Genomic DNA, 22318 nt, shown 5'->3' with positions numbered 1-22318 from the left:
CGCCCCGACCAGGACTAGAACCCAGTGTGCTGGCACCGCAAGGCGGAGGATTAGCCTAGTGAGCCATGGCGCCGGCCCACAAACCTTTTGAAATGTCCTCTTATAGTGGAGATATTAGATTTTTTACCTGTGATATGTATTACAAATATTCTCTTCCAATATACAATTTGCTCTTGGCCTTGTTTATGGTGACTTTGTTTTTTCCATACAGAATTATGGGGTGTGTTTTTCTAATGTATCAAATTTATCCATCTTTTTTTTATCAACTATCTGGATTTTTAGTCATCGTTAGAAAGTCTTTCTGTACAGCAGGTTATAAAGGAATTTGTCCATATTTTCTTCTGGTATTTGCATAATTTTAAATTTTATTTGAAACTTTCTTTCACAGGACATGGGAAAATGAGCACAGTGTATGTTTTTCTAAACTGCTATTCAGTTTATAACAACAACATTTGTTAAAAGGCTCATCTTGGCTCTAAGGATTAGACACCACCTCTGTCATAGACAGGAGGCCTGAAAGGAGCTGTGTTTATTTCTGAACTTTCTGTTCTATTCTGTTAATCTGCTTGTCTAGCCATGCACCATACAGATTTAGGAGAATGCTTCAATATCTAATAGGGCTAAGCCCACCTCAGAGCTATTCCTTTGCCATGTTTTCCTACTTACTCTTGTGTATTTTATCCCCAAATGAAAAATTTTAGAGCTTTTTATACTTGGAGACAGTGATCTTTATGTATTAACTTATCTGAAAGGCATAGACACGGAGACACAAACATATGGAAAAACACCCATCCACTAGCTCACTACCCAAGTGCCCACAACAGAGGGAGTACCAAGTTCAAACCAGCAGCTGTGAACTCATTCTGGATCCCCTATGTGTAGGTGACAGGAATCCAACTACTCGAACCATCACTGCTGCCTCCCAGTCTGCATTGGCATGAAAGCTGAAGTCGGGAGCCAGAGCCAGGCATCAAATCCACAAATGCCATTTGGGACACAGGCATGCATCTTAACTGGTGTCTTAGCCACTAGGCTAAATGCCTATCCCCATATGAACTTTAATATCAATTCATCTTGGTTTTTTAAAATGTTCATTAGTATTTGAATCAGGATTATGTTAAATTTTAAATGAAACAAAATTTAGGGAGAAACAAAATCTTGATCAACTGGAGTCATGCCAAGAACAAGGCATGTTATTCTTTCTGTTCAAGTTACTGACATTTCCAGGGTGGACAATCTCTCCTGGACACTTACTTAGGCATCCTAGGTCCTTCAATAAAATAATAAGCATTTATTGAGCAAGTATTATGCCCTTAGCATTACATTAGGCACTGCAGAAGTGAAGAAGTAGACTCCGTTCTCAAGCAGCCTAGAATTCCATGAGAGAAACACTCTAACAGAAAGCAAAGCAAACGGTCTAACACAAAGCAAAGCAAATGCAGCACAGCCAAACCAGATATGCAGCTCAGAGAAAAGAGTAAAAAGGCTGTGAGGGCGAGAGTGGGGATGACAAGGTACTGAGACTGGAGTCACGTGCCCTGAAGGGTATGTAGGATGTAGATGGAGCAGGCAAGAGGAAAAAGGAACCCCACAAAGCAAAAGCTCAGAGGTGGACTGAGAGAGACACAAGTCACAGGGCAGAAGGCCCAAGCTCACCCAGCTGGAGGGCTAGGGAAACCAATAGCCCCCCTTCCCTCAAGCCTCAGAGACGTGGGCTTCAGAGTAGGTAGTTCCCAAATCCCATCTGTATGTTCCTTAAAATTATCTTAAAGAATGTCTACTAGATTCCTAGACATTAGTCCTCGAGGACGGCATGTTCTCTACCTCATTACCTTTTCTGATGTACTAGCCAATGTGGTAGTTCCTAGCCATTAGGCCATTATGATGTGCATGGTGCAACCAGGGGAATGATTTTATTTAAACCTTTTTAAATGAAGTTTTTTGTAAGCCAGAGAGAGGGGGAGAAGGAGAGAGACAGAGATAGAGACAGAGACAGTGAGATCCCTTCTACTGGTTCACTCAGGTCCCCCATGTGGATGGCAGGAACCTAACTACTTGAGCCAACACCTGCTGGCTCCAGGGTACACATTAGCAGGGTGCTAGTTGGACAGCACAGCTAGGACTTGAACCCAGGCACTCCAATATGGAAGGTGGGCATCCCACGTGGTGGCTTAATCACTGTGCCAAGTGCCCAGCCCTCTTTAATTCTTGAGTGTGAATTTTAAAATGGAAGTAGTGTCATGTGTATTTCCATGGAACCCAGCTCTGCTTGGGGAGGGCTACATGCTACTTTAGGCATACCGTTGTGTCAGATGTCATCATACTGCAGCGTGTGTGTGAGGGCTACTTGGTAAAATGCGGCTACTAGAAGACTATAAACTACAAATGTGGCCAACACTGAGTTTCCCTCTCATAGTACTGGTCCAGAACCTTACAACTCACTGTAGCCTGGTCTGCAGCAAGCAGCAGCTACCCCAGACCCTCAGAATTCACACTTAACTCCCCAAGCAATTCTCACACACAGCAAGAGAAGCACTGAGTTGGAGGGCCTGGGAAGATACCAGACCTTAGATGGATACCCAGCATGCCCAGGGTGGGCGTGGAGGTGAGAGAGGAGGCGGGGCCATAGCAGGGAGATCCTTGCCTGCCATTGTGACATCACAGAGTGGGCCCCTGGGTCACCCAGCCACACCTAAGCAGGTGTCCTGCCTGAGGGACATCCTTTCCATCCTCTCCAGCCCACCACCCACACCACCACATCCCTCTGCTGGCAAGAGGGGACTTGGCTCATCCTTACATCAGCACTCACTACCCAGCTGATCAAGATCCAGCAAGAACGCAACAGAACCTTGTTTGCCTCAGATCAACAGTGGATGACCAGTCCCTCTCAACTAACTCAAAATGTTTATCTCACCCAGGAGGTAGGTACAGATTCTGAGATCTCTTATGTGTGATACAGGTGATACTAATCCTTCACTATCATATATTTCACAGGCCCACAGCAGGGCACTTGGGACCACACAACAGGATTACGCAAAATGGAATGAAAATTTGTTACTCGAGCCCGATTTTTAATTGATAAGTCTGGCATGCCCATACCTTGGCCTATTGCTCTTTTGTCTCCCATTAAAATTTCTATTTCTTCTTCCTTTTTCTCTTCCTTCCTAAGGCTGCTGAAAACCCTACAGTTCTTCTTTTTGCCTTCCATCTGTCTGGTTCCAGTGGCCAAAATTCAGTGCTAGGACAAGGACGGAGATGGGGATCAGCCTAGGGAACTGAAAGGGCAAACACTGAGCTCTGTGCCAGAGAATGGGGAGGTCCTACTTGGAAGCCAGCTCAGCTCTATAACTTAGAGAGGACTGTACAACCTCGGGACCCAGAGATCCTTCAGGACACTCGAGGAGGCTCACGGCCAGCAGAGATGGCTCGGCTTGAGCTTGTGTTGGGCCCACATTCAGAAAGGACCAGCCTCCCTTTACACAGGGTGCTGCCAGCTTCCGCCTCGGAGAGCTACTTAACGGTGTTCGTTCTCAAAGCTCCTGCCCTTCTCAGGAGAGCATAAATGAAGCTTACAATTCAGGGAAGCCAGGAAACCCAAACACACAGACAGGAAGGAGAGGTGCCAGGCTGCGTGCCGTGGCGCAGTGGGGAGTTAGAGCAGCCAGGCCAGGCAGGACCAGAGCAAGAGGCACTTCGGGCAACAAGGGTGGGCTCTGCAGAGCAGCACCCCCCAGACCCCGCCAGAAGTACACAGACCATAATTAAGGCTGCCCTCAGAAGTGGATGTGCTGCTACAGAAAAAGCCAGTGGTGGCCTAGAGTCCATTTTATTGTTTTTACCATCGGTGTTCTGAGTGAAGCAGGGAATATGGGAGAGTCTGTTTGTTGACAGGCACCTGAAAAGTATAAAGTACAGGTACACATAATCCCTTCTGTGGCCTGGCCTGTAACCTGTGACTTTTGTTAAAGGTGACGGGGCCTTGCCCGTGCTGGGCGGCAGGCTGGGACGGGGTCAGGTGCACAGCCTTGGGAGAGTTTTGAGTGCTGACGCCCGCCCGGCATTGCTAGGTTTGCGGCCTGGGGCAGGCCGAAGGCCCCGGACCTGAACTGTCCCCTGTGGAGTGGAGCCGGCGTCTCTCCTTCCGGAGCTGTGTGTAAAGTCTGGCTCCCATTAGGACCACAACCCTTTCCCTCATTGACTCCTGAGGGCACATTTAACCCCTGGGGGGGTCGTGGGTAGAGAAGTGACCACAATTCAGAGGCGCTGAGGGCCCCGGGGGCCTGCAGCCCCACAAAGGAGGCAGCGGCGCGCCCTTCCTTCGTGAGAGGAGCCGGAGGAGAGGAAGGGCATGCCTTGGATTCCACAGCAACCGCCGGCCTGCTCCCGCGCGCCGCCCTCCCCCCCTGAGAAGGCCTCGGGTCCCGGTTCTCAGCGGACACGAGGAGGCCCACGGGAGCAGACGCGCCGCCGCCCCGCCACACCCGCTCCGAGGTCCAGAGCGCAGCCGCCGCTAGGGCGGGGCCTGACGCACAATGTAAACCACGCCCCTGCGCGGCGCCCTAGCAACGCGCTCCCGCTGCTAGGCAACCAGGGCCCGTAGTAAACCGAGGGTGGGGAGGGCGGTTACTCACCGCCAGGACAGGGCGGGGCGCAGGCAACGCGAGAGCGCGGCGAGGGCGCGAGCAGGGAAAGGACTATGAGGGGGGAGCTCACGGAAATGGGGATGGGAAGACCAGACCACGCCCGCCGGCGGCCGCACCCTGCCCCCCTCCCCCGCCCCGCGGTCCCCGAGAGCCCGCAAGCCCGAGCCCCGAGGGTGTCGTTCCCGGCGTGAGCGATTGCCCCACAGGATGTGCGAATATGGCGGGCCCGGTGATTCACTGCAGCTGCTGGGGCATGGACGACGGACGGCTTCCCCTCCTGGAAGTGACTGCATTCGCAGAAGCGCTCCAACAATGCAGCAGCAGCGGAAAGGGAAAGGCGCGCGAGAGGCCCCGGGCTGACGCGAGTGCAAGTGTTCCAGCGCCCGCACCCACCTTAGAAAGACTGGGGTCGTTTTCCCTGAGCATTTGGAGTTCTGTGGATCCTTGACACTGATTACAGCTGAGAATAATTAATTATCTCAGAGCTGTGTCCTGTGGCCGTTGTAGACATTTTGGCCACCCAGCAAGAGTATTTTGGTGGCAAACACTCTGCCCTTCCCTCCCGTGTGCTTGCCTTCACCCACCGGTGAAGGACTCCAGCGTCCGGCGCTGGAGTGACATTTCAGACACATCTAGTGGGGCTCTGATGAGTAGGGAATCACCCAGCCAGCGAAACGACGAAACAGAGTTTCCAGTCTGGCCTTTGAGTGCTCTGTTTGTTCCCTGGTCTCTGTGAACTAGAGAGAATGCTTGCTCATTAAATCATTGCTGTTTTCTGGGATTTGCTCATTGAAAAGCAGGAATGTTTCCACAGGTGGGAGGAAATCTTTTGGCAGGGAATCGAGTGAAACTCGGGGCATCTGCGTAGAAAGGCGTAGGGTGTGTCTGGATCTACGGACACTGGTAGCCGCTCGGCTCTTGTGAGTGTGAGTCGGGAGGAATCATCTGGTCGCTGTTTGGACATACTGCTTCATTCACATCTTTACCTGGAGGCTCCCTAAGTGAACCCCTGAGGCTTATTTGTGTTGCGAACCTCTTTCATTCATTGGTGAGTATTAAAACAGTGCTAGGTCCTGAGGCTCAACCATGAGTAAAACACAGCTGCTGCTCTATCCAGCAACTTAAAGTCACATGAGCATCCTAATACACAAGCTAGCCGTGTGATGATTCCCATGAGAGAGGTGCGTGCTGGAACAGGAGCAGAGAACTCACTGACAGTCAAAACGGTTACACTGGACTCCGGTCTTTCCTCTAGTAACAGAAAGGAGTTGATAAACATGGATCAGAAATCTGTCTCCAGGGTGAACAGAGGCATCATCGCCAGGGAAGGTCAATGAAACTTAAAGGAAGTGCCAGTGTGGATGATATAGAAAAAAAAAAAAATCTGGGGCTGGTGCTGTGGCATAGCAAGTATAGCAAGTAAAGCCACTGCCTGCAGTGCCGTCCGTCATCTCCTATGGGCGCCTGTTTGAGTCCTAGCTGCTCCACTTCTGATCCAGCTCTCTGCTATGGCCTGGGAAAGCAGCAGAGAATGGCCCAAGTCCTTGGGCCCCTGTACCCACGTTGGAGACCTGGAAGAAGCTCCTGGCTCCTGGCTTCGGATTGGCCCAGTTCCTGCTGTTGCGGCCATCTGGGGCATGAACCAGCAGATGGAAGTATCTCTCTCTCTCTCTCTCTCTCTCTTTCTCTGCCTCTCTGTAACTCTGCCTTTCAAGTAATAAACAAACTCAACCAAACACTGGGATCCTTACCCCCAGGCTGTGGCACTGAAGGAATGATGTTGTGCACAACCTGCTGACACTCAGCATTACTGATCATTCGATCATTGGGATCCCCTCTAATCCACAGCGGACTCACAAAGCAATGCACTGAATCCCATTTACAAAGGACAGCTGGTGCCCAAGACCATTGTTTCACTTTGCAACTACCTAATAAATGTGGAGTTTTTTTAAACACTCCCAGGAATAGTGACTGAGAACCTCAGTAAATCAGCTCAGTCCCACCTCTAGGTTTTGTGATGTCACAAATGGTGAGGTGCATACATATCCTTGTGGAAGGCACCCTGAAATGGGAACATACAAAAGTTAAATACTGTGTTGAGATGTGGAATCTTTGTGTCTGTACTGAGTCATGAGCTTCGGAGCCTAGCCTAATTATATTTATGTTGCATTGACTAGCAATTACTTTTTCTGAGAGAGGAAAGGGAAGAAAAAAAATATTAACATGCCCAAATTACAATGAAAGGAAGTGAGTGGGATGCTGGGCTCCGATTTTTGCGGCCAGGCAGAGAAACCCATGTTTTGTCACAAAGAGGAAATTGGACATTGTGGCACAGAGTCCTTGGAGAGGGGGTAGCACAAGACTAGTCGTGTGTAACAGCCGGGCCAGCACGCACACAAAACACACACCGCTTCCTTGGGAGGATCCAGGCTTTGTGGAGTCCTAAAATCAAATCTTTTTTTTTTTTTTTTAAGAAAAATAAAATTACAAGTAGAAATTAGGTAGCAGGGTCTTGGAAGGGGCCCAACCAAGCGGGCAGCCACAAAGCTGGGGTTTCCTCCCACTCACTCTAAATCTACCTCTGGGCTTCCTCGTGCAACACATGAATGACTCCACCCTCCTATCCCCTTTTCCCTGGAGAAGGCAAACTTCAGGCTATTAAGGCACAAGGGGTGCGGTTTATGAGCAGAGGCAATAAAAACCAAAGACACAAGGCTGCCAAACCAGTGACTCAAGCGGGATATGAGAAGTGTCTGCAAGTATTTGAAGGGTGTAAGTGCAGAGGAGGAAAAAGGAGTGTTCAGGGGTCTGGGGTGGAGAGGGAATGAGGACACCATTCAGGACAGAAAAATGTGAGGAAAGCTCATCAGGAAGCCTTGGCTGCCCGTATTTTCTGATAGTGTGCTGTTGGATTTCCCATGGGAAGTATTTGAGGATCTCTGGAGTCACTGCAAAGTGGAACTGGCCACACAAAAATGTGCTACAGGAAGCAATCCTACAAGACGTGCCCCAGGGAGTGGCTGGATGCCCCCAGAGTTCACTGTGAGCGGTGAATTCCATCAGGCTGACACATGGGCTCTTGCACGGGTGTGCGGGGAGCAGGCCCGAGGAGGAAAAAGAGCAGTCCTACAGGGAGGAGGGGCCACCTCCACCCACATCTCCCTGATGTGGAAGGAAGCAGGAAGAGGAAAGAAGTGTGAGGGGATAGCACCACCCAGCGTTGTCCTGGCTCTGTGGAGCCAGGAAGCCCAGAGCCAATTCAACTGTAAAAGTGATCACAGAATTCCTGCTTGTTCTGTCAGACCGGATAAAGGGTCGTTTGGGTGAGACGGAAAACGTGCCTGGACATCTGTCCATGTTATCCACTTAGCTCGTTCACATCAATCTGAGACTATATTGGGTGACAAAAGCAGGATCCAAAGAGACTCACTTGGACAGACATGGACAAACATTGAAGTTAAAGGGAACCTGATTTTGATCCCTTAAACTAACTGCACAAATACAGTAAGGGAGAAACATGACTTCGTGGCTTACCTGGGAGAGATGGGAAAAGGCAGAGCAGGATTTAGAGGGTTGCATTAAAACTAAACCCCAATCAGTCAAACAGGTGTCATTTTCCATTAATTTCCTGGATGGATATTAAGAGCTTTTTAAAATGACCAATTCCTGGGACTCACCCCAGGACTACTGTGGAATCTCAGGGTGGGGTTCAAGAAATGGCATAGTCCCCCACATTCCAGAGATCTTTCTGATGCTTGGTCCTATTTGAGAGTGTCACTTTAAAATGAAGGAGGGGCCTTTGGGGGAATTCACAGTTATGACAAATAATCAGAATGGAATTTAGAAAGTGTTGAGAGCAGAGTGACAAGGACAAAGAGGAAGGAACTATCTGTCTCGGAAAAATTGAAACATCCTCAAAGAATGAGTGACATTTCATTCCAGTCTTGATGAGGCAAGCAATTCCCCAGGTAGGAGGAATGCAAGGCACTGGAGACAGAAGGAAAAGCTTCGACCAAGGTGTGGCAGATGAAGTCCACAGAGTGTTTAGGGAATCCCAAGCACTTGCAGAATGCCTCCCAAACTTGTCCTCCAATGGCTGTGTGCAATTTTGAAGACAGAAAGAACAACTTGTTCTTCTAACTGGTGGCAAGATGCTAATCAACTCGTTGACTTGCAGGATTACTTTTTAAAGTAAAAAATATTCTTTCCTTGCCTAACAGTTGGAAAAGAAATGGTATATGGCCATAGCAGTACTGACCCTGGCTGGTATTTATTTATCTCCAACTCTACTCCATCCATGTCCTCATGCCCATCCCCAGCATTCCACCGCTCTCTTGCCTTCAGCATCTGGTGTGGAGCGTGGCACTTTCCATAATCCTAACAACACTAGCCAGAAGGCAGAGACCACCCATGGCCCAAGGAAGTTGTTTCTTATCACTGTGTTCCTGAGGACATTGCAGAGAACAGAGTGCCTTCAAAAGGGATGTAAAACCCTATTCAACAGCACTTTTAAAGAATTGGTGACCCTATAATAATTTCCATGTCTGCCCACAAAACCAAGCCCAATGCATTCCCACCAGTTACCTAGGGAATGGCAGTTAGGTAGAAACTAAACCATCAGATAACTTTTGAAAGACATGTCCCTCTGCAAAGGCAGGTCCCTATTTCTTCGTGCTTAATTCCAGATCCCCATTGGCAAGCTCTCTTGTGTAATCTCCCAGAACAGCTGGCCTGTGATTGCATTGTCAATTATTAAATGCCCATGTCTCCTGCAAGGCAGCATTTAATCATGAGGCAATCTAAAATATATGAGATAGAAGGGGAGGGCTGGGAAGGAGAGGGGGGAGGTGGGCAGGCAGCTTTCATTCTCGCCACATTTAACCAAAGGGACTGGGAGCACAGATGGCATCCTTTGGTCCCTCCAGACAAACCGCAAGACGCTGACCATGGCCAAGGTAACCAACCTCTTCTTCTTCTTGCTTAGCAGATACTTCCCACAGCTATTTTGCATGTGGTTCTTTTAAGAGGTGTGCCTATCCCACCCGTTTGTTGTCCTTACTAACCTTTGCTGATGCTGAATTTTTCTGTTAAAATATGTTAATGGAAGGATTCCGGATATATTGACACCTATGTACTCCCTGGTGATCTAAGCCCCTTGGGTGTTGGAGAAGCCACTTGGTTTTTTTTCTAGAGAGGCAAGAGTCACCTTTGCATGGCGTGTGTCACCTATGCAAAGATGAAGCTTTTCTGATGACTGCTAATTCTTCAGGATCTTTAAGGAAACCATCGCAAAATGAGATTTGTTCTTCCGACTCAAGAGCTACGTGGATCCTAGAGAGAAAGGGCACGTTTTGGGGAAAGGAATGAAATATGTAATAATGGGCATGGTACTCTAGGAGTTTAAGATAATTCTTGACAGGGTTTTGAGTGAGATTATCATCAGTTACCAAGATGGTGATTCTTGAGTATGGGTTCCTTTATGCCTGTCCTGCGTGGACACTCATTCTAGAAAGTGCTTCTGTGAGCTTCAGTTTGTGCTCTGTTCCATCTTCCATTATTTCTCAAGTCTCCTCTTCCTTCAGGGAGGTGTCATGGTGGTGCCACAAAGTGGGATGTACTTTGGTGTGAGCTTCATTATTGCTTATTCTGAATAACCAAGAGGATAACTTCTAACTGTGTGTAACCTGAGATTGTGAACAGAGTTCCAGTTTGATGAGATGTGATAGTAAACTGATTTCCAAACCAAAGAAAATTGAAAATTGTTTCTTACAATGAACCCTATCAGGACATTCAGGATTGCCTAAATCCTTAATTCAGCTGTTATACAGAATTATTAGTGAGTATGCATTACCTGGAAGTCCATTTCCTATTTGTACAATGGATACAAGAATATATTATGACTATAATAAATATTATTTTCATAAATAAAACATGAAAAGCATACTCTTTTTGGAAGACAGGGCAATTCATAACTCCATATCAAGCAATATAAGATCTTTCCTTCTCCCAGGTGCTGTGGGTTTTTTTCATCCTTAGCCAAGGTCAGTCCAAGCCTTGCAAGGACTGACTGACAATTCTTGGTTGATTTAATTTTTTGAGTACTTTTTAAAAAATCAAATTAGTAGTTGTATAACAAAAGCTATTTTATTGAATGTTTTGTCTGTTGACATATACATATGTATGTATATATATATGTGAACCTTATGTATTTCTGATCGCCACAAGTAATACATATTTTGTCTGTTGAATGAACTGAGTCCCTGTACATTATAAAGCACAAACTTATATCTCTATGATAATATTCTCTGTTAAATGTAAAAGCTGCTAAGCTGAGGGTAATGACAGAGGCAGATTTACAAGCCTGTCCACTTAGCAATGGTTTTATTCACATCTCTTAAGCTAAGCAGATTTAGGGCTGATTAATTCTGATACGAGGGATCCCCCAGAAATCTCTAGACAATTTAAGAAGCATCTGTCATCATCTAAGCGTGGGCTTCTCTGGGCAGGAAGTATGCGCCCAACAGCACAACCTGCTCCCAAACACCGAGTGTGAGGCCTATCAGATTGCTTTATTAATTCAAATCAAATTCAATTGCTCCAGGCCACCACCGAGCAAGCTGATCCATAGATGATCTTCCTCTTCTCTTAGGCTGAAGTTATAAAGAAAACAGGGGTTCTTTCTGTGGCCACACTATGTGTCCCCACTCTGAGTCAGGCACAGTTGCTGCCTTGAGAGCTCGACTCTGGGGACCTCCCTGTGTCTCTGTGGTCACAACCAGGCAGCCACCTCCCATCCAAGAGTCTGCAGTGTCAGTGGCAGTTGATGGAAGATGGCCCAGATCTCACCTCCCTTCGAGCTTAAAAGTGCCATCTCCTCTCCAGAGATACAGATACAGACAGAGGGATCCCCTCTCCGCTGGTTCACTCCCCCAGTGGCCACGGCAGATAGGGATAGGCCAGGTCAAGGCTGGGCGTCTGGAACTCCATCCAAGTCTCCCATGTGGATGGCAGGGGCCCAAGTACTTGAGCCATCACCTGCTACTTCCCTGGATGTCCATTAGTAGGAAACGGGTATTGGAACTGGAAGTGGAGGCAGACGTGCCAAGTAGTTCTTCACCACTGCACCAAGCACGTGCCCACCCCATCTCCAGGGGTTTCAGTGGCCCTGCATGCCAGCTGGTTCACTGCCCCCTTAATCCTCCATGTCTTGTAGCTTCCATGTGCTCCCCAGGGCATGAGCACTGCCGAACATTTTTCCTCCTCTGAGGCAGAGAAGAGTTCATGCAGCAACTCACTTTGTTACAGTAACACAGACCTCAGCAAGTTAGTGCTACTGATTTTCAATGAAAACAAAGCCAAAAACAGCAACCACAAAGAGCATTTGGAGCACTCCCAACTCTTTTTCTAAGCTCTCTCTATAACAGCCTCAGTGGCATATGCACACTGAGCTTATTGTTATCTGATGCTCCCTCAGACCATCCTGAGTTTAATAATCAGTTTAGTATTGAGTGTCCAGTGTGCAAAACACTGTGCCAGCCACTGTGGAGAAGACAAAAATGAAAAAAAAAATGACACATTTGCCTGATGGCACTTGTAAGTCTTAGAAGGGGGGGGCTAGGATGTAAGCACAAATAAGTGGGAAGACATCACCACCGAGGAGACAACAACCAAGCCTCAAAGTCCTTCCAAAGCCGACTTCCAGTGGAAGATGCCGTTTGAGGGATTTTTCCTGAAGCAGGGGGGACTTGAGGTGCAACTCAGAGAGCAGGACTGCCACAGATGGAGGCTGGCCACAGCAGCATTGGAGCTGGCCACCTGCACCCCCTTCCTGCTCAGGCCCTGAGGCCCAAGGGCACCAATTAGGGCTGCAGGCAAATCTGTCACTGTTTCTCAGAACAGGAGCTGTCGCTGGGGTGGTTGTAGCTCTTCCACAAAGGTACACAGGCACATCCTCCTAGGGTTTGCCAGCTGGGGGCCCCATACACACGATTTTCAGCTCTTAAGGCAGCACTAGAAGACTCAGATACATATCCAGTTCTGACTTTGCATGCCTCATTCTAAGAGCGGACTTCAAAAGGTTTGTGGAAAACGGAATGAGAAGGCACATGTCGGGTGGGCACCTGGCACCACCTGGGGTGTCCACATTTCACTTCACAGTGCCTGGCTTCAAGTCCCAGCTCTGCTTCAGATTCTAGCTTCTTGCTAATGTGCAAGATATATATATATAGGAACTCCAAGAGAGAGAGGGAGATATCTGGCTCTCTTTGGCTCTCTATCTTAAATAAATAAGCAAACAAATCAATAGTGCAAAAAAAAAAAATTGAAACTCTTGCATAGTTTTCTCATGAACTTTTTTGAAGACCCCCTCATAGGCATGCATTTCAATTTTTTTTGCACCAAAATAAACTCGTGTTTTCATTCCATTTCCATGAACTTTTTAAAGTATTCTCATAATTTGTCCTATCTGGTGGATCTGTTTCCCCCTACTTCTGTGTCTTGCTGTATATCTTGGCCAGAGTCCAGTCCCTGCCATTATCAGATTTATGCACATCACTGCTCCTTTTCTGTAGAAACCCTACAAGGTGCAGATCATCTGATGGGGCCGGCTCCAGGCCACTCCCAGAGCGGAGTGCCTGGGAAGCTCTCAGAGGCTGACTGTGCCTGTGGGTGTGGGGGGATATGGCTCAGGCTGGGGGAGCCACAGGAAGGGGCCCACGTGTGTCTGAGGAGGCTCTGTCTTCGGGCACTCATCTCCCCTCCCCTCCCCTTGTGTCTGTGTTGCAGATGGAACTCCCGCAGGGCTCCTCTGGCCAACGGACACGCCTATCTGCCGTCCTCAGCCTGCTATCACTCAGCCTCTCCACAACATCCCTGCTCAGCAGCTACTGGTTTGTGGGCACACAGAAGGTGCCCAAGCCCGTGTGCGGGAAAGGTCTGGCAACCGAGTGCTTTGACGTGCCGGTGCCCGTGGATGGCGGCATCCCCAACGCATCATCCCAGGAGGTGGTGCAATACAGCTGGGAGGCTGGGGATGACCGGTTCACCTTCCTTACCTTCCGCAGTGGCATGTGGCTATCCTGTGAGGAAATCATGGAAGAACCAGGTAGTCCCATCTCCCCAGCTGCCCGGGTATTTTTTAGGGGGGACAAGGGATCTTCCTTTGCAGGCAAGCCAATCAGTTAAGACAGTTTAAGGCTGAGGCAGCAGTGGGAGTATAGCGCCCCCAACCTAGCACCTGAGTGAGTCCCTTCTCCTTGGGTTTTCCCTTTTAATAAGGTCAAAAGTCCTGTTGTTCACCTCCTCTCTCTTTAGTAGCCTCGCTGGTTTAAAAATAGCACGTTTGTAATAGCATTAACCTTGGGCGTTGCTTCCAGACCTTTCACATTACGAGAATTTCTGTCCTCGTAAGCTAGAATTGCTGTCTAAAACAAAACAGAAAGGGAGGAGTATTGTAGGGGAGGCTCCAGCTCTGTGACCTTCTGTAGGTAACTTCATTTTTATGGGCCTTGGTTTTCTCAGTTGGTAGCAGAAAGGATCGCCGGAGATCATCTTTTAAAGTCTCTTCCTCCCCCTCACCTCCAAAAAGGATCATCTCATTTTAAAAATTATTGTTAGAATTTTAAAAATCTTAAAAGTCTGGAGTCCCCTAGAGGGTAACTGAGGGGGCACCCTTGGGAAAGCTGATGACTAACCCTCCCAGGTCCCTTGCCGCCTGGTGGGATCCAGCGTGCAGGCACCGCGTCCGAGTCCATGTGTGTTATCGAGATGCAGTCCTCAGGCGGGCAGATGGGGCTGGGGACACTGTCTGCCTGCTCAGAGCAAAGGCCACCCTGTGGCCTGGGAAGAGAGCACCTGGTGGTGAATTTTTCCTAATCCAGAGTCATGTGCAATTTGAGATCTGCTACTTCTGATTTACACTGAGGGAAACAAAGAGATGGACAGGGAATTAAAACGTACGTGCACTTGCATTTATATTCTTTATTGAGCCACCTAAGCCTGCTCCACCCCAATCCTGGAAACACTTTACTACCATTTGGTGTGGTGAGCCCTTTCAAACATGAGCAATACAGACATTCACCCATGGAGGCACTCGCCAGGAAACATCTTCATAATCAGAAATGGAGGAGAAATTGATCTTGGATGACTATAGCCTGTGCCTGTCAGCCATCCATATGTTCCTCCCTGCTTCCAGAAAGAGACATTTATTACCCACCTGCTCTGTAGGCAGGCGGTATTTTTCTGGAGACTGCCCTGGATGGGGTTGAGGAAGGCTTTGGTTCCACCCACCCAAGGCAGCACCTCCACAGAGTTGTACCTTGTATGTTTCAGGGGAGAGGTGCCGAAGTTTCCTTGAACTCACACCACCAACCGAGAGAGGTGAGAAAGGACTACTGGAATTTGCCGCGTTGCAAGGCCCATGTCACTCCGCTCTCCGATTTGGAGGGAAGCGGTTGATGGAGAAGCCCTTCCTCCCCCACCTCCCCCTGGGGCTCGTGGCAAGTATGTGTTTGTTCATTTACCACTGAGTGGGGCCTCTCTGGATCTTACCTGCGCTGTGAGCTCCTGCTCTTCTCTTCTTCTGAGTCCCATGGTGGGGACACCCATTCATCCTCCAGCCGGCCTTCATGCACGCAACACAGGAGTGCAGGGAGAAGTAAAGTTCACATCAAGAATCACCAACCCCTCCAACCTCTCTTGTTGCCAAGTAACCATGGAAGCAGCTTAGACTTTTCTTTTCCTGTAAAATAAAGGGAGGGAAGGAGAAGAGAGTCAACATGATTGTCCCCAAGTGAAATAGGGAACAAGAGAGACAAAGAGGTGACTTAGCAGTTACATCCCTGAAGGATTTGTGGAACCTCAGCAGTTTCTGCTCAGACCTCCCTAGCCATGTCTACAGCCCATCACCACCCCGTCCACTCTCCCCTTGGCGGACACTATCGGGCTCTTGGTTTCTGTGGGACTCCTATGCTCACATTTGTCCAGTATTTCTCGTCAAGGTGAGGTATCCTTCTTTCTCCCGTTTCTTACAGAGATCCTCTGGTTATCACTGGGAGCCCAGATCACCTACATCGGACTTCAATTCATCAGCTTCCTCTTGCTACTAACAGACTTGCTCCTCACTGGGAACCCTGGCCATGGGCTCAAGCTGAGCGCCTTTGCTGCCATTTCGTCTGTTTTGTCAGGTGAGTGGCTACCCAGCCATCTCTGAAGCACTGGCTGGAGGGCTTGAGTCTCCATGCATCCTGGAAGAGAGGAAGGAAAAGCCCAAAGTGGTACGGAAGCTGGCAGTAGGAGATGCATTACAGACATCTTTAGTTTCAACTGAAATTACAAGTGAAACTGTATATTGGATCATTCCGGGCTATAGTGACTCGCCTCAGAGTTCCTTTATTGGCAGGCTTTCTCAGTATGTAAAATCTGCCATTTGGTTCATTTTCCAGTTGTGTTACATACACAGCTTTTCAAGCCTGCCTCTGCTGGATGAAGTGAGAGGAGTATGTAAGAGGAAGACGAAAGGATAGGAAGAAGTCAAAGGGAGCCCCAGTTCTGGGTGCAGCATTGACTTAAATGCTGTCCCACAGCTCTCAGCCTCAAGTCTGGGGTAAGCTACTGTAGAGATGTGCATTCAAGGAGAAGCCGCCATGGCAGCTCAATCTCCCAGGAAATGCGGTGGTGGAAGAGGAATGGGTGCCCCAACACAGGCTGAGTAAAACTGAGGCCCTCACTCTAAAATCAGGCTCACAGGAGATGGCGGTGGGAGCCTTTCTCTAAGGGCTCTACTTGCCTCTTCCCTCTGTAGGCCTTCTAGGGATGGTAGCCCATATGATGTACTCACAAGTCTTCCAAGCAACTGCCAACCTGGGTCCAGAAGACTGGAGACCACATACTTGGAATTATGGCTGGGCCTTCTAGTAAGTGTTTCTCATTCATTTCCCAAACCTCTTCAGCCCCCGCCCCAGCCGCCCTTCATTAGAGCTCCTAGCCTCAGCTAGATGCTTGCTCCTATGTCCTCCTGTCTTTTCTTCATCCCAGAAGCCTATCAACCAGACCCAGGCTTGGATCTCTGGGACACGGCGTTCCCTTTCCTGCATGCTCAGAGGTACAGAGAAGATTCCTCTGGTTGGTTTCATGAGGCTGTTTTGTCCAGTGTTTCTGCTTGCCAGCTGTGGCAATTGTCTGTGAACAATGAGTCTGATTTTGTACTGTTTATGGAAATGGTATTCTGTCCTTTTTTATGATTCAAGGTATTGGAGGGCAGAGAATGGAGAATTAGCTTTGAGATTTGTACTGAGTTCTGTCAATGCCATTGAATTGATCATAAGCTGAATTCTCAGCTATCCATTATAAACTCCCTGAAGCCAAGAGTAACTTCTTGCTCCTATCTCCATTCTTGTTCTACCAAACTGACAAAAATAAAACTCCCAGACCATAGTCATTCTCTAACCCGTCAAAACGAAGAGGTCAGTCATTACAGATTTCTCTTAGAGAGGATCAACAAGCATGACAAAACAAGCACTCAAGCTAAAAAATTCCTTTATTTAAAAGCTTCCTACTTTCTCCCTTGGGGAGCACGCACCGCAAAGCTGCCAGTTTGGACTTGCATTAGCTATCTGGTGTGAATCCTGCGGACAGTAACAGCCCTGAAAAAAACACAGTGCTGGGCAGGATGAAAGCCTCAATATGGCCGTTATGAGATCCTAGCCCCTTCCTCCTTCCTCCATGGTATAGAATGTTAATTGATTCAAGAGTCTTTAGCCTACTCTACCAACAATCACATTAGTTTCTTTTTCCAGGCCCACCGTGTCTCACCTTTGTCCATCTTCAAGCCATTCTTGGCATTAAAACTGTAGGGCTCAGAAGCATCCCAGCCTGCATCTACTTTGTTTAACAAATAGGAACACACAGTCCCCACATGTAGCCTGGCTTTGACCATCACTTGGCCTCATGGAATCCCTCCCTAACCTCACGAAATTTCCTGTTTCCTAATCTTCCCAGAATCATGGGGCAGTTTAGGGCTTTTACTTTCCAAGTTTGCAGGAATGTGTTTGATATAGTTCCCTCGTGTCTGTTTTCCTTTCTTGAATCCACCCAGTTTCTCTTAATCTCCAGTTTCTCTTCTATCCATCATGAACTTCCTTAAGCCAAGAACCACATTGTTCTCATAATAAGCAAATTCCATTTGTGCAAGCAAAATACCGCCCATTTGTAGTAAATACTTTCCTCAGTGACTCTCCGAGGCTCCAGTCTGGGGAACCTAAGACTTGCTAAGTTCAAAACAACGGAAGATGCAAGAGAGGAATGGTTCTGACTGGCCATCTGAGGAACCAAAGGGAAATTTTTGGCAGTAGGTATTGGGATGATAGAGGAAGGGAGGAAAAGGGATAAAGAGGGAGGGAGTGCATTAGGCTATGTCCCCTGCATATGGCTGAGCTGTAGGCCTGTAGAATCTTAGAGATTTTTACAGAAGTAACTGTAGCTTAGGAAATACACTCACACACAGACACACACACAATAGGCACACCAGGTATAAAATAGCGCGATGCTGACAAGTTACCAATTCAGTGGAAACAAACCCATTTAATTCTCCGTGTCTGGTTTTAGTTCTACATCAGTTGTCTTTCAGAACATTGAGAAATGCCCAAAGATGGACCCAATTAAGTGCTCTTGCTCACAGCTTACCTGAAACGTGGGAGAAGGCAGAACACGCAGATCATCCCTAAATTGCTTCGAGGCTCAGCCTAGCCCACCACAGGAGGCGATCATGGCTTCTTTGTTTCTTACTGTCCAATTTTTTTCTTCATTTGTCCCTAGCATGGCCTGGGTCTCCTTCACCTGCTGCATGGCATCAGCTGTCACCACCTTCAACACCTACACCAGGATGGTGCTGGAGTTCAAGTGCCGGCACAGTAAGAGCTTCAAAGAAAACCCAGGGTGCCTACCGCACCACCACCAGTGTTTCCTTCAGCAGCTGTCACGTGCAGCCCACCCGGGAGGGCCCTTGCCCAGCTACCACCAGTACCCCAATCAGCCGCCCCACTCGGTCTCTGAAGGAGTTGACTTCTATTCAGCGCTACAAAACAAGGGGTTTCAACAAGGGACCAGCCAGGAGCTAAAAGAAGCGACTGGGGCCGCTGTAGAGGAAGAACAGTGTTAGGTACTAAGTGGATTTGGAGAGCTGGCTGAGCCTTCCATGTTGTTTCTCATCAACATCTGCTTAAGCCAAAGTTTGTCTCTTGAGCATCATTTTTAGAGGCTAAGAATACCAGGGGCTCTTCAGGTCCAAGTCCAAAGGGGTGCCTGGGTGCCATTGCTCCCATTCCTTCTATGGCTCTGTCTAGTTCTACCCATTTCCAATATCTCATGCACCCCAAATTCCTTTCTTCCCTTTACTGCTTGTGTGCCAGGCTCTGGTCTCTGCAATGGATAAAAAGAGGAGTAAAATACAGCTCCTGTCCGTAAGGGTCTTATCAATCCAGCTATTGGTCTGGGAACCAGAGAAATGGAGGTGAGTGAAGCAATAGTTGTTTGTGGCTCCATTTTCCATGATGAACTTGAATTTTTCTGGAAGTCACACACTGGCACAGCACACTGCTGAGTGCTTTGGTGTGTGAGACAGATGTCCTCCATCTGCCTGTCATAGTGTCCTGTGTCCAAAGCAGGTACCAATAACTGTTATTAAATAGGATCCTAGAAACCATTTGAAGAGTAGTGTAACATGAGGTTCTTCCAGCCTTGTCACAGGGTCAGGTTCATTTCCAGAAATGGCTCACGAGGGTTACTCAGATGGGACTGTGGAGGATCACACAGGGGCTTCTCCAGTGAACAAGGCTATGGCCTTGGCTCCTCTCTGGATTCCCTTCCAAGAAACTTACCTACTATTTCCCCCATTTAGATTGCCAACCACCCACCTGCCCTTTCTCTTTTCCATAAGGAACATGAGCCACCTCTGATGGCTAAGAATGAGAACAGCACCAGGCGTATTCTGGAACACGGTTTTTATTTGTTCTGTAACAGTTCACATTTTCAATAGTGCTTCCTGACAATATACCAGCTGGCTCTTCTTTCATGTGCACAATGAGGGGAGCTCACATTCACATTCACATTCACATTCACAGGGCTGTTAGGATCCCCATGTCACTCATTTGGGGAGCGGTGGGGGGTTGTCTAGGGCAGAGCGGGGAGGTTTGGGAGGAGAGGAAAGAGGAGAGGCCGGGAGGAGGGGCAGACCCTCGCATTTGCAGAAGTCGTTGCTATTTCTAAGTCATGCTCACACTGCCTTGGCTGGCACCCTCACGTCAGGAGAGGGGGAGGGAAGGAGCTTCTGCTAGCCCAGACATCTTCTGGGTAGTGGCTGCCTGCGAGGAAAAGGAAGTCTGGGGACACATTTGACAAGAGACCAGCACCCCCGTGGGTCAGATGAAGCTTCCTCAATTTCCAGCCACCACTCACCCGCTTCCGTGCCAGCTGCAGGAGGAAGAAATCTGAAGCCGGCACCGTGTTTAACAGCAAGGGAGGAGGCAACCTTACCAAAGTCAGAATCTATGTTAAGTCTGCAAATTCATGCACCATAACGAATTCAGTGACACTGCATTTTTCTAGGTTCCTCTTGGCTGTTTCTGGGACCACCCTTGCCCAAAACAGTGGTCCCCAACAGGTCCCCAGTAAGCAACCTTGTATTTCACTCCCGTCCAGCATGGCTAGCTTCCCAGCCAGCAGCAACTTGGTCAGTAACCTGGTCAGGCCTAGCTGGCTCAGTCAGGCCACAGGAGTCAACTATGAATTAGTCTTTAGAATTCTACACTAAACCACACTAGATCCTAGGCCCTTAGTATCAAATAGACTCAAACCCTAGAAAAGATCTGGGAATCATCCCCATACTTGAGTCTCCTTTTAACTGTGCCACAAAATTCAAGCTGGACCTGCACACAACTCCCAAAGCATTGAAGCCAAAGTTGCTAATGTGGGTCTGAGGCAGAGATGGCCAGTAACCTTGTTAAGGGCCATCTGCAGGCCAGAACAACGTGCCAGCTTGGACCCATCACTACTGACCTCCTGGGATGTCATAATGCTTATTCATCGGCAATTAACAGATATCCCTTTCAATCTGCAGTCCGTCATTTTCTGGAATCCCTTTATTAGCATAAGCTAAAAAGATAACTAAGTAATGAGAGAGCCTGATTTACATTCATGGATGTCTGGTCAGAATTCTTCAAGAAGAAAGCTGTTCTCCACCAGCCACTGCGGAGTCTTCTGCCATGCGAGCAGTGGCCTACAAGTACAGAGAAGAACCTAATAGAACAAATTTCTATAGAAGAAGGGGGAATAAGCCCTGGAGGTAATTCTAAAGAACCTAACCATTTACAAAGTTATTTACCTATAAATTTCTTCAAAATATAATGCTTCAAAGGGTCTATCAGAAGGGAGGGGAGCATAGAGGAAAATGGTTGCATACTGGACTCAGAAGGAAAAGTCCAGAAACATATCCCTGAATAAAAGAGGAAGCAAAAGCAAGAGGAGGCAAGGAGGACGCCTTCTAGAAAAAGACACTGAGAGAGCAGCAGCAATTCATGGGCCTGCATGGTTCCTGACTGCTGGCCGCCTCTACGCTGAAGACAGCATGCACACACTCTCTCCTGAGGTTACGGCAGGAAAATGGTCACGACTGGCAGGACCATCAAAGCCACGTGGAACACAGCACGGGGACTTGGTTGGAGAGGGTCACTGAAACTACTTCTCTTGCTCCCTCTGTGATGGGAAAAGGTTATTCTTATGGTCACTTCCTAGGTAGAGGTGGAAAGTACAAGGAAACAGGATACACAAGACAAGGAAGAGGTGAAAATGCTGGGGTGGCTACCTCAGTCTTTTGCACCTGCTATCTACAATTGGGAAATAACCAACAGGAAAGTGGGGAGAGGAGGAGAACTTACAAGTGACCTTCACAATCAGGCCACTTGCAAGTCTCAAGACAACAGACTACAAAGATTTCACAGAGAACAAGGAACTGGATCCCTGAAGTTGAGGACATACCTGGAAAACAATTTTACCACACTCAAAAACAAACAAAACACACACACACACACACACACACACACACACACACTCCATGCACACAGCATAATGCAGGCTAATCATAGCCTTCACTGGTTTCCCAGCAAAAATTTATAAATTAAGAAATACAAAAAAAAAAAAAAAAACACTTATAACCCATTTGCAAACTCTGCACACGGAGTTCCTAGAGGGGCGGGAGGTGGGGAAGGCGTGCGGATGGCAGAGCTCAGGCCATGCGATGGGCACCTCCCCAAGCGCCACGCGCCAGTCACACAGAGGTGGTGGAGGTGGCTGACGTCTTCTCTCCAGGACGAGGAGGGATTCCACCCTGGCATCCGCTGTGTTCCCCCTTCTGAAACTGCAGACTCCATCAGACTAGATCTGTGGGGGGAAATGGGGTGTCAGAGACCCTCTGTCTCTCAGGAGAGAGAAAAGTGTCAGCATGACGGAGGAAACTTGGAAAGGGCAAATATGCTGCTGTTCTCCTGGGCTTCTGCTTAGCCCAGTGCTTGGTATCTCTCCTCCCTCCAGAAAGGCCCAGACATCGTCCTCCGTGATGAGCTCTTAAACTCTGAACTCCCGGGGCAGGGAGGGTCCTGGTGTTTCCATAATCCAGAGATAACTCT

General features: G+C 48.2%; 2 protein-coding genes across 6 annotated transcripts in view; one reads left to right on the top strand and one right to left on the bottom strand.

Annotated features, from left to right (window-relative positions):
- The first annotated feature begins 9489 nt into the window (after positions 1-9489).
- Positions 9490-18868, top strand: GSG1 (germ cell associated 1). 4 transcript variants are annotated; one of them, XR_016212989.1, is made up of 7 exons: positions 9490-9598; positions 13428-13746; positions 14973-15143; positions 15674-15826; positions 16444-16555; positions 16677-16743; positions 18456-18521. XR_016212989.1 is itself a non-coding variant. In XM_070048460.2 (6 exons), exons 1-6 carry the CDS (start codon positions 9590-9592, stop codon positions 18796-18798), a joined length of 1107 nt encoding a protein of 368 aa, XP_069904561.2. In that variant the 5' UTR covers positions 9490-9589; the 3' UTR covers positions 18799-18868. The 4 variants fall into 4 exon arrangements, 3 of the variants coding, with proteins under 3 accessions (XP_069904561.2, XP_089159987.1, XP_089159988.1); XM_070048460.2 differs by lacking the exon at positions 16677-16743 and having other exon boundaries at positions 18456-18868; XM_089303861.1 differs by lacking the exon at positions 9490-9598 and having other exon boundaries at positions 13609-13746; positions 18456-18868.
- Positions 18869-19624: 756 nt separating this feature from the next.
- FAM234B (family with sequence similarity 234 member B) overlaps positions 19625-22318 on the bottom strand; it is a 43962-nt gene continuing 41268 nt past the window's right edge. For both annotated transcript variants that reach the window (XM_008259606.4, XM_070048459.2), the window contains exon 13: positions 19625-22073. In XM_008259606.4, the coding sequence (XP_008257828.3) occupies positions 22068-22073 (6 nt within the window). In that variant the 3' untranslated portion in view covers positions 19625-22067. The remainder of the gene's footprint in view (positions 22074-22318) is intronic.

Source organism: Oryctolagus cuniculus, chromosome 9 (genome assembly GCF_051225735.1).
Source record: "Oryctolagus cuniculus isolate XC-2025 breed Fujian yellow rabbit chromosome 9, ASM5122573v1, whole genome shotgun sequence".
NCBI lineage: Eukaryota > Metazoa > Chordata > Mammalia > Lagomorpha > Leporidae > Oryctolagus > Oryctolagus cuniculus.
Note: the sequence above shows the minus strand (reverse complement) of the source record. Positions and strands in the feature narration are given on the sequence as shown.